General features: G+C 46.5%; 1 protein-coding gene across 1 annotated transcript in view; it reads left to right on the top strand.

The window, feature by feature from the left end:
• Positions 1 to 13,725, top strand: part of CAPN8 (calpain 8) — a 76,808-nt gene extending 63,083 nt beyond the window's left edge. Inside the window, exons 14-22 of the mRNA XM_033195321.1 lie at positions 1,465 to 1,533; positions 4,337 to 4,394; positions 5,990 to 6,121; positions 9,138 to 9,189; positions 10,057 to 10,123; positions 10,505 to 10,583; positions 11,172 to 11,288; positions 12,195 to 12,253; positions 13,475 to 13,725. Coding sequence (XP_033051212.1) covers positions 1,465 to 1,533; positions 4,337 to 4,394; positions 5,990 to 6,121; positions 9,138 to 9,189; positions 10,057 to 10,123; positions 10,505 to 10,583; positions 11,172 to 11,288; positions 12,195 to 12,253; positions 13,475 to 13,498 — 657 coding nt within the window. The 3' untranslated portion in view covers positions 13,499 to 13,725. The remainder of the gene's footprint in view (positions 1 to 1,464; positions 1,534 to 4,336; positions 4,395 to 5,989; positions 6,122 to 9,137; positions 9,190 to 10,056; positions 10,124 to 10,504; positions 10,584 to 11,171; positions 11,289 to 12,194; positions 12,254 to 13,474) is intronic.
• The last annotated feature ends 1,928 nt before the right edge of the window (positions 13,726 to 15,653 follow it).

Genomic DNA, 15,653 nt, shown 5'->3' with positions numbered 1-15,653 from the left:
GGAGTTTAATCCTGGCTTCACTGTTTACTAGCTGTGTGATCTTGGCCTGTTACATAATATTTAAAATGAAGTAACATTTAAAATTCCAGTTTATCCATTGGTGAAGTGTGGACAGTAATGAGATGAACCTCACAGGACAGTCATGAATATTAAATGAAATAATCCATGCAAAGTACCTGACAGGTAGTAAGTACTCAACAAAGACAAGTATTAACACTACAGTGGTTATCCTTATGAGTACAGCATCATTAAGCTATATTGGGCCTTTCGTACTCATCTTAGTTTTATGCATGAGTAGTTTTGGAATGCATGATAATTTTGGAAGAAATTGACCCGGCTTTCTAGAAATTTCATGTCATCTGGGTAGCTGTCACTTTTCCATTCTGTCTTGTGGTGACAACTGGGCATTGTTCTATTTTGGGCAGAGCCCACTGTCACATCAGAAAGTCTCTGGACAGAAACATTTATATATGGGTTTGTAATTTCCAAAGGACTTTGACTCACATTAGCTCTCATTTGATTCCCAAAATGGCCCCATGAAAATGGTCAGGTTAAGTCAATATTAGAGTAGAGGCCATGGATGTTCAGAGCCCTGAGATAGTGTCCAGTAACGGGCCAATCTGCTATTAGAACTCCTGGGTTCTAGTTCTGCTCTTTCTACTAGGCCATGTTCTCAACTACTTTTGAAATCATGTTGCTCTTTGTGAATCTGATGAAAGCTAAGAAAAATTTTTTTTTCTGAGACAAGGTCTCATTTTGTCACCCAGGCTGGAGTGCAGTGGTACAGTCTTGGCTCACTGCGGCCTCAGCCTTCTGAGCTCAAGCGACCCTCCTACCTCAGCCCCCCAAGTAGGTGGGACTACAAGTGTGCGCCACTACACCCAGCTAATTTTTGAATTTTTTGTAGAAATGGGGTTTCACCGTGTTGCCCAGGCTAGTCTTAAACTCCTGGGTTCACGTGACCTGCCTGCCTCAGCCTCCCAAAGCATTAGGATTTCAGGTGTGAGCCGCCGTGCCCAGCCAAAAATGCATTTAATATGACTCCAAGTTTTCACGCAATTTCTGGAGTTCTGACTCCTTGGAAAATTATCAGTGGTTCCTTAGGAGTCCACAGATTCACACCAAGATTTTCTGGTGTCGGTGTCATTTTCTGAAAGTGGTTCCGGTTGTAACCTGAATTCAGAAATTCTGGGTTGGTGGGGCTCACTTCACCAAATCACTTAGAGAGAAAACTGCTAGGCCCCAGCGCTGCCTCCCTGCTCATCCCTGCTGGAATGTAAGCTCCCTGGGGCCAGAACCTTGGCTTTCTCTTGGTTTACCACCATGTGCCCCTACTTAGCCCAAAGCCTGGCACACAGTAGGTACATCATAGATACTAAAGGATGAAGGAATGAATTTTAAATCTTTGTCTTTCATTCACCTTGACGATTCCCATTTTAACTTTGCAAATGTCCTTCTTTTTAGCCGCATCCCAGTGAGGTGGATCAGAAAGACAGCCAGTTCAAGAGCCTGTTTGAGAAGCTGGCAGAGAAGGTGAGTGGAGGGCAAACACGGCTTCCCAGGTGGGCAGGAGAATATTCAGGAATGCTCAGGTCACTTCAATCTTTACTCCCTGAGGTCTCTAGGAGTAAAAAGGCTGAGACTCAGATCTCAGGGGCCCCCAGCTTCTGTGTTTATCGCTGTCCTGTCTTAAGATCGAAGACCTTTCCTACATTGCTTGGGAATTGGTACTGAGGCCACTTATCTTGCTGCATTGACTGACTCTTGAGAAAATAGAAAAGCCAGATCTCCAGGTCCTGCCAAATGCTTTCTGTTTGCAAATTGGCCCTGTCAGATTGGAACCTCTGAATAAAAAGCTGGGACGGCAAAACCTCTCCAAATCGATATGCTTCAGAGTGGGGATTGCCCAGTCAAAGTGGAAGCCAGCTCAGCTAACCTGGCTTGGGATTAGTGTGCAGGACTAGCCCTGTTCCCTGTCACTGTCCTGCAGCCCTGCCTGCCCTCTGGGAGACCAGCAGCCTGAGGAATCCAAGCTTTGCCTGATATGAATGTAACTTGGGCACTTGAGCAGAGAAAAAAGAACCCCCGATCCTTCTCCCCTGCCCTGGCTTGCAGTCACTTTGGTAGCAACCCGGTGGGGGCCATAAGTCAAAGCATAGCCAGGACTTGAAATGTCAAAACCAGCCCCATAAATACAGTGAACGTGTTGCTCTTTGGAGGATAATAAACTGTGTGAAAAGGACCCCGAAGAGGAAAAAAACAATGGTCTCCACCACCCCCCCAGGGAAGCTCAGGGCGACTTTCTAGACTTAAGGATAAAATAGAAGAAAAGACATCAGAATCCCTCGCAGGAAATAAAACCTGGGAACAGTTTCTTTGCATAGCTATTGAATAAAACCTTTGCAAAGATAAGCCAATTTATGTTTTAGATGGATTTATAGGCCAGTATTTTTGCTAACAAAACCTTGTTTCCTTAGCTGCCAAGGGGTCATATTTTATTAAGAACATCAAGAATGATGAAAGGAAAAGCTCATATTTGCATAGTTCTTCATGCACCTTATCTTACTTTTCTCTCTGGCTGCATGGGGCAGTATTGGTCACTCTCCTTGCTCTGCTTGTAAAGTGACCTGCACAGAGAGGTTAAGGAGCTGGCTGAAGTACAAGGCCTCATGAGAGATGGGGTCAAGGTCCAAATGTAGACTCTCGACATCCCATTTCTTTCCTGGCAGGCTAATGGGGGTGGTCTTCTAACCCCAGAGGCTTTTTAAAGGGGCCTCAGGTCTTTTTTTTTTGAGACGGACTCTTGCTCTGTGACCCAGGCTGGAGTGCAGTGGTGTGATCTCAGCTCACTGCAACCTCTGCCTTCCGGGTTCAAGCGACTCTCGTGCCTCAGCCTTCCAAGTAGCTGGGACTACAGATGCCAGCCACCACGCCTGGATAATTTTTGCATTTTTAGTAGAGACAGGGTTTTGCCACATTGGCCAGGCTGGTCTCGAACTCCTGAGCTCAGGTGATACACCCCCCTCAGCCTCCCAAAGTGCTGGGATTACAGGTGTGAGCCACCGTGCCTGGCCCAGGTCCTCAGGCCTTATTATTGGGACTGACCACTCTGTGCTGGGGTGAAGCCAGTTGTCTTCAGAGGAGACACTGCTTTGTGCAGCTCTTGCCTCTCTCATTTCCAGTAGAATTGCCAGGGTCTGGCTAGTGGAGGATGGGAAGATGGAAAGTGACTGGGCTAAAGTCACATGATGAATAAGGGACTGGGTTCAGACTGGGACCCAGACATCAGCCCAACACCCTTTCTCTGCATTTCATTGGTCATCCTGCCTGAGATCTGTCTTCCGTCTGAGAGTTAAGGGATGACTCTTCTCTCTGACTCAGTGTTTATCCCAGATGCACACAGAATATCCTATTCTCTCAATCTCTGTCCCCAGTTTGAGATGGGCTCCTGTGTGAAATACCGATTCCTGTAGGTGCAGTGGGGAAAGCTGGCACTTTGGGGTGAACCAACCTTAGGTTCCAGCTCTGCCTCTTGGTAGCTACAAACCACAAGCAATTACGTCACATGAAAATGACAAATGATGTTGTATGTATACAGTTCTCAGCAGTTTACAAAATCGTGACTTCCTTAACTCGAAAATGGCTGTGGAACTGTTGTGAGGATTTAAGGATCTTCCACACTGGCTCTGGCACATCTGGTTCAATCCTATCATTGCTGTTCCTGTTACTTTATCCCTGTTCAAGAGAGCCCTGTGAAAGGCAGCAGGACCCTGGCATGGCAGTCTTCTGCCACACTGCATACCACACTCATGGCACTAACACACCTCTGGCCAGGCTGCTGGGGTCCCCAAAAGAAGAGGAGAATTTGAGTTTTTAAAGATGTCACTTGCTTTTAAAATCACAGTGTTGACTGGGCACGGTGACTCATGCCTGTAATCCCAGCACTTTGGGAAGCCGAGGGGGGCGGATCATGATGTCAGGAGTTCGACATCATCCTGGCCAACATGGTGAAACTCTTGTCTCTACTAAAAATACAAAAATTAGCCAGGCGTGGTGGCATGCGTCTGTAGTCCCAGCTACTTAGGAGGCTGAGGCAGGAGAATCGCTTGAGCCTGGGAGGTGGAGGTTGCAGTGAGTAGAGATCGCACCACTACACTCCAGCCTGGGTGACAGAGCAAGGCTCTGTCTCAGAAACAAAAGCAAAAACAAAAACAAAACAAAAGTCACAGGGCCAGTGGACCCGGTGTCTGACTGTGAGGAAGCACTGCATTAATTCACTGTCTTGAAACAACTTGTCAGGGCCTGACATGGTTTGCATTTGGGTTCCTCTTTCTAGGATTCTGAGATTACTGCCAATGCACTCAAGATGCTTTTGAATGAGGCGTTTTCCAAACGTAAGTTCCTTCTCGGGGTCTTTCAGAAAATCTGTAGGAGATGCTGGGACGGGGTGAGGGAGGGGCAGGCATTGGGCTGGGAGCACCACAGGTAGGAGAAAGGGCTTTGGTGTCTGACCCCAGGGGTCCTGATTCAGTCCAGCAAGACAAGATGGGAAGAAGGAGAGGCAGGAGAGGGGGAGATGATGGTGGAGTTGAAGGCGGGGCTGGTGCTGGCGACCAGCCAGCCCCTGCGGGAACAAAGCTCTGTAGTGTCAAATGAAATTGCAGGCTGAGTCCCAGGAGAAAAAGAGCTGGGCTGGATTGACTTAAGTGAAATTTTTTCGCAAAATTAATAACTTGGATACCGTGGAAACCTCTGCAGATGAAAGATCCAGTTCTGTAGCACATCTTGGGGGAAGGAGGAAGGAGGGATGATTCTGACTCTCCTAGACTGTCCTCAGTTCCCCATCTTTAGATTTTTGCAAGCCTCAGAGCTGTCAGAGGGTCAAACTGCACTCAGGAGGAAAGATTTGCATCTCCCCTCTGAGCCCCAGCCCATAGAAAGCCACAGGGAGTTGATTTCTCTCTGAGTCCAGGGATGGGCCAGGTTAAGTCTTCCAGTGAGTGATGGGCTCTCATTCACTCACTGCAGCAGGACTGGGCTTGAGAATTCATGAAGCAGAGGCTTGGCCCAGGAACCAAGTCATACCCCTCCCAGGGACGAACCCAGGGCTGAGCAGATGGATCCCCAGGGCCCAGAGCACAGGCCCATCTCCTGTCCAAACCACTCTTGCTCCTGCAGTTGTGGAACAGTGGAGAGAAAGAGAGGGGGGTTGCAGGGTCTTTGGCACCTGTCTTGGCTCTCAGGTATATGGAAGGTGAGGGTGGAGACCAGGGATGGCTGGAGCTCCAGTGACATGCCTGCAATTTAGTAAGGAAGGGCAGCAGCTGTCATTGAGTGGCTGTATGTTGTGATTAAAAGCTCAGGCTGTGGAGATGGCTGGCCTGCATTTAACTCCTAGCTTTGCCCCCTACTGGTTGTGACCTTGAGCAAATCATATAATCGCTCTGGGACTCAGTTTCCTCATCTATAAAATGGGTATAATGATAGCATCTACCACATGGAGTTATTTTGAAGAGTATCTGTGCAGTGCTTATAACAATACCTAGCCATATAAAGTTAGTTGTTTTATTAAGAACTTATCATATATCAAGCCTGGGCTAAAACTTCACTTCTATTATCTCAATTAATACCCAACCAGTCTTTGGGGCAATTATGGTCATTGTTACTGTTATGATTATTCCCATATGATGGAGGAGGAAATTAAAGCACAAATATATTAATTTGCTAAAGTCTGTGGCTTGTGGGGAGCCAAGCCAAGGTTCAGATGCTGTACTTGGATGCTGGCGCTTGTCCGTTCTATCTCCCAGGGCACCAGGAGGCTCAGGCATATCTGCCCATAAGCCTGCCATGACGCTCTCCTCATTTGGCAGAGACCAAGTTTGGCTCCACACTCTTGGATGGTATCTTTGCGGGTCTTCTACCTTGGAGGTTCTTTCCCTCACCTTCAAATGATCCAATTCCCACTCCCCTTTTCTATTTAAATGTTTGGGAACAGACATAACGTTCGATGGATTCAACATCAACACTTGCAGGGAAATGATCAGTCTGTTGGATGTATCCTTTAAATGTTGTATTATTTTTTACTTTCGTCCTGTTTTTAAAGACTCCTCCACCTTTTCCAGCTAGAAGGAAGGGAAGGGTAAAAAATGAGAAGGGGAACGAGCAGGCATGGAGCATATGTCAGGGATTGTACTTGAAGCCTCAAAGGAAAAATGTATCATATCATGGATGTGCCTCAAAAAGCTTGAGATTATCTCCGTTTCACAGGTAAAGAAACCGAGATGTGCAGTTTTTAGGTGACTTATTTAAAATCATGTAATCTGGAGGTAGCAAGCATGGGGCATTTGTGTACCTCCTCCCTCCACACTCTGTTCATCTGTTCATCTTCCTCCTCCCCTTCATTTCCACCCATCCCCACCCCCACCCTCTACTGCACCCTGCTTCCTGAGCTCTCCACATCACTATCTGATCTTTGCTTCAGAATCTTAACATGGTTTGTGGACAGCCACTACTGATAGTTTAGAATTATCACACAAGATAAAACCTATTTGTTCTCCCTGATCTAATTTAACCCTCACTTGATATTGAAGTATGATGTGTTAGGCTGTTCTGACTGCTATAACAGGAGACCATAAACTGGGTGGCTTATAAACAACAGAAATTTATTTCTTACTGTTCTGGAGACTGCGAAGTCCAAGATCAAGGTGCTGGTAGATTTTGTGGTGGATGAGGGCCGGTTTCCTAGTTCATAGATGGCATATTCTTGCTATAACTTCACATGGTAGAAGGCGTGAGGGAGTTTCCTGGTGTTCGTTTTATAAGGTCACTAATTTCATTTCTGAGGGTTCTACCCTCATGACCTAATTACCTCCCAAAGCCCCATCTCCTAATACCCTCACATGGGGATTGGGTTTCAGCATATGAATTCTGGGGGACAAAAACACTCAGTCTATAGCAAATGGGCAGTAGTTTTTGGGAGGAATGGAGAAGGTTAAGGCATTCTAGGTGGAAGGAACCTTCTAGGTGTGAAGGCACAGAGGGTGAGTGGTGTAACATCACTTCCTTAGAGCTTTGCCTACGGTGGGTCTAGGTTGCCATTCATCACAGTGCTGATGGTGAAGGTCATTTCTTTAAAAATGGAAGCCTTGGAGGGTCCTTCTCCATTCCTTGGGGCCGCATCCATGATGAGCTCTGTTAATCCATGATGATCTTTACTGTGGGTTCTTTCATTAACTTTGGGGGAGGAAGGGTTTTCCTTTGCGTGGTTGTCATGCAGAGTGGTCCTGGATGACAGAGCATGTGTGCGCACCTCTGCATGGCTGATCCGCCATGGAGGGCTGGTGCTATCTTTTGGCCTCTGAGCTTCAGGCTGCCACTCCCTGCAAAAGGCTGGGGCTCTTTAGCCCTGTGTCTTTTCTCCATGCTTAACAATTTAATTTGTGGGCCACAAGGAACTGTTAAGTGTTGATTCACTTTACTGCAAATAGTTCCTTGGTTTCTGAATCACTGTCATCAGACCCTGTCTGTTGACTTCAGTTTAGATTTGAGAGTTGCCTTGTAATCTACCCATTCATTATTCCCAATGGTATTTGTGTCTTTCACGGTTCCAAGAGGGGCGTGACTCTCTGCCACTCTTCAGGAGTTTCTGTTCCACAGTTTAGGTGGTGTGGGGCAGTGGTTCTGAATCAGCAGAAATACCCATGGAATCCTTAAAAAAATAACAGCTCTATTGAGATATCATTTACATACCATACAATGCACTCATTTAAAGTATATCAGTCAATGGCTTTCGTGCATTCAGAGTTGTGCAACCATCATCACATAATTTAGAACATTGTCATTACCCTAAAAGGAAACCCTGTACTCATATTACCAGTCGCTCTCCATTTCCCCCAACCCCCACCCCCATCCCTAGGCAACCACTAATCTACTTTCTGTCTCTGTAAATTTGCCTATTGTGGACATTTCATATAATGAAATTATACAATATGTGGTCCTTTGTGATTGGCTTTTCTTACTGAACATGATGTTTCACGTACTATAGCATGTATCAGTACTTTTATCACCCATGGGGTGTTAAAAATGCAGTTTAAAAATACAGGCTTTCACATGTCCTACAAAGTGATAGAAAAAAATTATAAAAATTGGCTGAGCACAGTGGCTGATGCCTGTCATCCCGGGACTTTGGGTGGCATTGGCAGGCAGATTACTTAAGGCCAGGAGTTCGATACCAGCCTGGAACACAGTGAAATCCCGTCTGTACTGAAAATACAAAAATTAGTCAGGCGTGGAGGCACATGTCTGTAATCCCAGCTACTTGGGAGGCTGAAGCACGAGAATCGCTTGAGCCTGGGAGGCAGAGGCTGCGGTGAGCGGAGTTCGCACTGCTACACTCCAGCCTGGATGAGAAAGTGAGACTCTATCTCAAACAACAACAACAAAGACAACAACAACAACAAACAAACAAAAGCCCCTGATTCCTGGAGATCCTGATACCGTAGGTGTGGTCTCTGCAAGCAATTTTGTCTGGAATTGAAGACCACTGGTGTTAAGGGACAAAGGCTTAGAAACAGACAGGGGTCCAAATTCTGGCTCTACCACTTATTGAGGTGTATAAATTTGAGGAGATTGCTAAATGCTCTGAACTTCAGTTTATCCTGGAAAATGGGATAATGATATTTAGCTTGTGTGGCTATTGTTAGGATGAAATGAGATACAAGTCTGTAGAGTACCTAGACCCGAGTATTAGCTTCCTTTGCACACTACTCTTCTGAGATGTGTTGGTTGAATTATTAGTAAGGATTTGAAGGCTATGATGCATTCAACACTCAGTGCAGATTATAGATCCAATAAAACAGACTTTCTTAAAGGATGAGGCTTATAAGACTTTTTGTTTGGCTAGTTAAAGGAAGTGAGAGTGATAGTCTGTTTTAGAATTCTAATGATTTGTTCAGAGATGGGGTCTTGTCATGTTGCCCAGGCTGGAGTGCAGTGGCTATTCACAGGCACGATCTGAGCTCACTGCAGCCTCAAACTCCTGGGCTCAAGCAATCCCCTTGCCTCAGCCGCCTGAGTATCTGGGGCTATTTCAAAATTTTAACATTGGTGCTGTAATGTACATACTGTTTATTGATTAGTTGTGATTGGTGAGAAAATTGCAGAGTCTCTAAGAGACTTAACTTTAGGAGCGTAAGTGCAGTTCAAAACGAAATCCCTATTGACTAGCACAGTGTTAAAAAAACAAATAGTTGTGGCACTTTGGGAGGCTGAGGCAGGCAGATCATTTGAGGTCAGGAGTCCAAGACCAGCCTGGCCAACATGGTGAAACCATCTCTACTAAAAAAAAAAAAAAAAAAAAAAAAAGAAAAAAATTAGTGCAATGTGGTGGTGGGCGCCTGTAATCCCTGCTACTTGGGAGGCTGAGGCAGAGAATCGCTTGAACACTGGAGGCGGTGGTTTCAGTGAGCTGAAATCACACCACTATACTCCAGCCTGGGCAACAGAGTGAGACTTCGTCTCAAAAAAAAAAAAAAGTTATGGAGTAAATGTAAATTGGACACAGAAAATCCCTCATAATATCCTCTTGTTTGGTTGTATATTGGCCTATCGGCAGATCCTGTGGCTTAGACTCCCAATCCCATGGTTCCTGGCTCCTGATGTCTTTTCCCATAATATTTTGACATTCCAATAAACTCTAATTAGCTGAATGATCAATCACAGAAATGTAAATCTAGAAGTGAATTTACAGGTCATACAGCTCCACCCTGTAAATAAAACAGGATGATTAGGGTACTCTTGATTTTGCAGATTGGCCAGCTCATGACTTGCCCTTTTTTCCTAGCTCTGTGCTTGGCCTCAGAGGAGGGTCTTGGTGCGTGTTTGACTTTTAAATCTTTATTTGAACTGTTACACACTGTCACCCCTACTGCTCTGCTTGCCACAGACATGGAAGGTTCACTAAGGCCTTAAGGCACTCGTGCAAGCTCACAAGAGAAAGAAATCCTTAAGGCATGTAGAATTTGGACTCAATCATGTTGGTCTTTAATGTGCCTGGAGCAATGGAACGGGCACTTTGGGGCCGGTGGAATTCAAGATGCTCTGGCTAAAGATTCAGAACTATCTGGTAACTCTTCTCTTCCTTCTGGGCATCCTCTCTTCTGTTCTAATCCTCACTTACACTCATTCCTGGTCCATCATAGTCTGACCACATCCTTAATCATGGTCAAAACTATTGAGACCTGGGCACATTGATCGTGAAGGAACAAGAAGGCAATGAGAGACTCTCATGCCAATCACTGCCCTGAAAGCCCTGCTGTTCAGACAGCAAAGGGGCCAGCATTGGCCAAGCTCTTATCTTTGCTCTGAAACCTTCTTGGGAGGAGTCAATAGGGTCTCTTTTTGAATGTGTCCCTGGCCTTTTGAGGAAGCAGTGTGGTGGAGGGAGATGATTCTGATAGGGGCTGTGAATGGCTGTTTTCTACTTGGGATTTCTTTCCTGCTTTAGGAGATCTATCGGGAAACTGATTATAACCACTCGGGCACCATCGATGCCCACAAGATGAGGACAGCCCTTAGGAAGGCAGGTGAGGACACATCCTGTAGACAAGGTCTTGGGATCCAGGTATGCACATTGTAAATATTTATTCTCATGATGATGATTGCTAATGATCATCATTTGTAGCTATCTTATATGGGATATCAAAGCAACAACAGAGCTTTGTTGAGTACCTTCCCTGTCCAGGAAAGGGAGAATATTGCTGGATTCCGTATAGCATAATATTTTAGAATTTTTCCAAGATCTCTGCCTGTTCCTGGGAAGGTGACAGCAATTACAGAGGATGGGGCTATGAAGGAGACAGAGAGGAACTGGCCAGACAGGCAGCTGCCTCACCTTCTCTGCTTTCGCTTGCTGATGTCACCCATGGCTGAGTTGATGCTGGTGCTAGTGCTGGACATGGAATGAGGCTGAACCTGATGAGGAGTGGCTACAAGGAAAGGGATGGATGGCAGGACGCCTTCTGGGATCCCCTAGAGAAGGCAGAGTCAGACCTGGGTTGTAGTTTGATACAGAACCACAGAGGGGCCCCTGCAATGTCAGCTCCTTGAGTGTTTATGGGAGACAGTGCTGAATCCTCTGTTCCACCCGTGACCTAGGCCCCCTCTGCCCTCAGGTTATACCCTCAATAGCCAGGTGCAGCAGACCATTGCCCTGCGGTATGCGTGCAGCAAGCTCGGCATCGACTTTGACAGCTTCGTGGCTTGTATGATCCGCCTGGAGACCTTCTTCAGTGAGTCACTCTGTCCTCCAGCACCATCCTACTAATCCCAAGGTGCAAGGTGGGGCAAGGGCAGGACCAAGGGGCAGAACCAGACATTGCCTTTAGGAGGCCAGGGGCCCAGAAAATGATAGACAGGGTTTCTGTAATGCTGGCACCTTGGGGGTGAGGGGCAACTGGACCCGAAGGGGCTGAGGAAGTCCGGGCTGGCCAGATCCAGGACGGAGGCTGCCTTTTTTTGGAGACTTACAAAGCTGCCATCCAGACTATCGTGTATCTACAGTGTGCAGTCACTAGGCCAAGATGAATGAGTCCCAGTAACTGTTCTTAGATGGCTTTTAATGTCTATTTATATTTGTTTTTCAATATGGATCATATTGAGAGCATTCCTCCCAGTGAAGGGATGGAGGGGGCCCTCTGGAAGGCAATAGGCATTTTCCTGCCATATTGGGCCTTGAGATTAGATATCTTATTAGGGAGGGATTTTTTCCTTGCACTGAGGTTTGGTAGGTGTTATGTTCTAGTAAGTCAAGGTCAGTTAGCCAGAGACAATGCTAAAGGGCTGGATTACCCACAAGCAAGACAACCACCATCTGTTTGACAACACTGCACCTTGATAAAGTAATTGCACGTTTCTGATATAAAGCTTCTGAGGATGGAGATACCAAAGGGACCATCTCTGCTGGCAATGGGGTTTGTCTGTTTTGGCAGGGGGGCATCTGATCCCCCAAAAGTTCATCGTGTGCCCTGGATCTAGCTTTTTGAGGTCCCTGGGGCTAGGTGGGGACTGGAGGGGAAGGGGTTGTAAGGGAAAGGGGAATTCCCCAGGTGGGGATGGGGTAGACAGAGGCAGCTCTCTGACTGTTCCCAAGTCCAGGAACAGCTTTATCTAATTTCATTCCTTCTCTGGTGTTTTAGAACTATTCAGCCTTCTGGACAAAGACAAGGATAGCATGGTGCAGTTCTCTCTGGCTGAGGTAAGTGTCCTGAGGTTTGATGAATTGCTGGCTGAAATTCTTGGACCACGTAGTTGCCGAGTGGTGCTTATTCCTGTTGACTGTCTTAGTTCCATGCGAATACCGTGCATATTCTGTGGCAGGCACTGTGGGAAGGAAGGCAACTGTTATACAGCTTTCCAAACATTTTTGTTTATTATTATTATCATTGTAAAGATAAAGCTACAGCTACATTTCAGATAATTTCAGAGATGCAAGCCCTTGTTAATTTGGATGGAGCTGTGGGTGGTGGGCACAATATAAAGTGTCTGGCTTCTAGGACCAGCTGTCTTAGAGGGACCCATGGAAGGATGTAGGAAACAAAAATGAAATTGCAACAGGTAGAATGAAGATGCAAAATGAATGAGTGTTTTTACTGTGTACAAGCCACATAATGTTTTTGCAGAAAAAATCAGAGTACTTCCCCTGTGGACACTGCACCCCTGTATGGCAGAGGCCTTTACTGGCCAGAAGGGACAGCAGGAAGTGTGGAGATGTCTCTAGGGTCCAGGCAGGGGAAGGCATTGGCCTTTGACTTGCTTCTGAGGCGGTGGAACTAGAGCACCAGGTTATTACTGGCTGTGCCCAGTTGTCTGTGCCCATCCACTTTCTTTTCTTCTCTAAAGTGGGAATGCCATTGACCTCTTTCCTGTAGCCCAGGAAAGGCCTTCCTAGAAATAGACCTGTGGATTCTTACAGATACCTGGACAATAGTGTGGAACCTGAAATGGAGTGTGGTTGTGTGGGTGCATAAAATATACATATATACACACACACAAATATACATATATAGGAATATATATACATATAGAAACAAATACATATATAGGAAAAGATATATACACATATATAGGAATCTATAGGGATATATTCACACATTTATTGTGTATATATATGTGTGTATATATTAGTATACACTATTGTGTGTATATATGTGTGTGTGTGTATGAATATACATGCACATACCTGTTTTTGGAGCTCCCTTTGGGTCTAGAGCTTTTTCTGAGTCACGTTTCTGTAGTGCCCTTGTTCAGGAGTTAGTGACGTAGTGAAGGCCTTCCTTGCTTCCCATGTTTGAGCAAGGCACTTACTGGAGAGTGGAGATAAAAAGATCATTGCCATGTGAGGCAGGAGAGCATTGATGGTGAAAGCACCCCAGCCCCTGAGAAGCCAAGAACTCAATCTCATCCTTTTCCTTTGCAGTGGCTGTGCTGCGTCTTGGTCTGACCTGGGGTTTCGGACATCAGTGACACTCCCTGCCCCACTGCTTGCCTCTTGTCACCTCTTCTCTACAATTTTGTGAACATTTATGCTCCAGTGGCATTCACTGGTTGTTCATACCTTTCTTGCCCTGGGTCTCTTTCAGCAGCACTGAGCTGTGAGCTATGTAAGCCGACCTGGTGGGCCCAGTGGAGGGAAAGCAATCAATTAAAGTTGTGAGCCAGAATGGTTTCCGCCTTTCTCTCGTGATATGCTATCTGGGCTGTATCCTGGGCTTTTTATGCTTTAGGAAAGAAGATGTTCTCGGGAAATGGCACAACACAAAACTGCTGAAATACAAAATGTAGGTTGATTTCTCAGAGGAGAGGTCTTCTGTGGACCGAGATGCATCCGGAGGCCACCTTCAGGAAAGGAGCCCAGGAAGGGAGCAGGGATGGGATGCTGGGAGAACAGGGCTTTCTTCCTTATTTGCAGACACGGGAGGCTGCTGGACTGTACTGAGGAAAATTCTTACCTGGCAAATAGCTAGAGGGGAAAGGCAGTTCGGGTTAGTTTTGCTCACAGCTGAACGCTGGCATCTTTGTTGTTGGTAAGAAAATAGATGGCACAGCCATGGTGTCCTAAGGAAGGAATGAGGACAGGGCTGGTTGTTCTATGCAGACACGAAATATCAAGGAGCACACACACACACACACACACACACACACATGCCTTGGCCCTGGATCAGTCTGATTGATTATGGATTAATTTTCTCTTTCTGGAAGTAGATGTAGATGAATGTTCCTTATAGGAATACGCCTCCTAAGTACGGCAAGCACTAGTTGACTTCAATGCTGCCTTTGAGTCTCCCAAGACCCAGTCGGGAGGAAGGGGCAGGCCCTTCACTGAAGAGAGGAGGTAAAAGTTCTGGGCCCTCACTGATCAGGGAGGGGCTGTGCCATCACACCACTGCAGGGAGGGCTCTGTTAATGTGATGGGAGAGAAAGAGATATAGTTGTTTTAGCAGCCTGCGGGTCCCAGAAGAAAAGGGGTCCTTCCTCGTCCAGTTAGGGATAAGACAGAGACACTTTAGCAGCAGGACTCAGCAGGTGTGTGCCCGGCCATGCTCTGGCTGCCTGGAGAGGCCATGCAGCCTGCTCCTGTGCCCAGCTGGTGTGATTCTCATGCTCATTGTCATGCCAACCAGGAACAAGTCTTTGTTCTACCCACTGTAGAGGACCACAACCAATTCTCCCTAAGTAGAAAGTGCTATGTTATAATCCACTTGCAACAGGTAGTTTTATTTTGAAGCCCTGCAGGGTTCAACTACTTGAGGGAATAGTCTGGTAATAAATAAAATACTGTCTTATTACAAAGCATCCTTTGCTTTCAGGGTCCTGGGTCTGAGGTAAGGACTGTCCTGGGGACTCCTTACCAATACAGCCCAAGAAGCAGGTTAAAGATCCTAGTACTACACTTTCCCTCTCAAACGCATGAGAGTGTGCCTTTTGCTTCCTTCTCCCCAAAGATGAAGGCTGTGGGAGATGATGCTTTTAGTCATGGCCTCGTCCTTGCCCCTAGATGTGGCTGCATCTCAGGAAAGCTCAGTGTCTGCTGGAATCCACAGCTTCCACAGTGCCCTGCACTTCCCCTCCGGGAGCCGGCACCACACTTTATTGCATTAACATGGTGAGTTGCTTGTCTTCCCCACTCCAGTTGGATAGTCTGTGGATGCAGAGATGGAGTTTTCCTTGTTCCCTCAAAACCTAGAACAATGCCTGGTGCTTAATGAATGTGAACTCTGTCTTTCCCTTTGCAGAAGAGAGGCTCTGTAGACTGCAGAGCAGGCGCCTCTCTGTGTTTTCCCAGCAGAGAGGCTGTGTTTGCACTGGTCCCTCACAGATGACACAGCAGTGCCTGACAGCAGAAGCCCCAGTGGGGACTGCCATTGATGTGCAGATTCATCAAAGCTGGGTCTCTGTTGGCAGGGAGGTGCTGGGAGTTGAAAGGCTGTGGAGCTCTGGGAGGAGATGTGGCCCCTGCAGGGTCTCCTGCTGAGCCGGTCCCTCCCCAAGCTTCTCCCCACCCTGACAATGCCGGGAGGAGAGAAAGCTGTGGCTGCCTCCCATGTCAGGGGTCTTTGATTTGTTCAGAGAACCCCAGGGAGCTCTGATTCCCCCAG

Source organism: Trachypithecus francoisi, unplaced genomic scaffold (genome assembly GCF_009764315.1).
Source record: "Trachypithecus francoisi isolate TF-2019V2 unplaced genomic scaffold, Tfra_2.0 Lachesis_group5, whole genome shotgun sequence".
NCBI classification, from domain to species: Eukaryota; Metazoa; Chordata; class Mammalia; order Primates; family Cercopithecidae; genus Trachypithecus; species Trachypithecus francoisi.
This window is presented reverse-complemented; position numbering and strand designations above follow the sequence as displayed.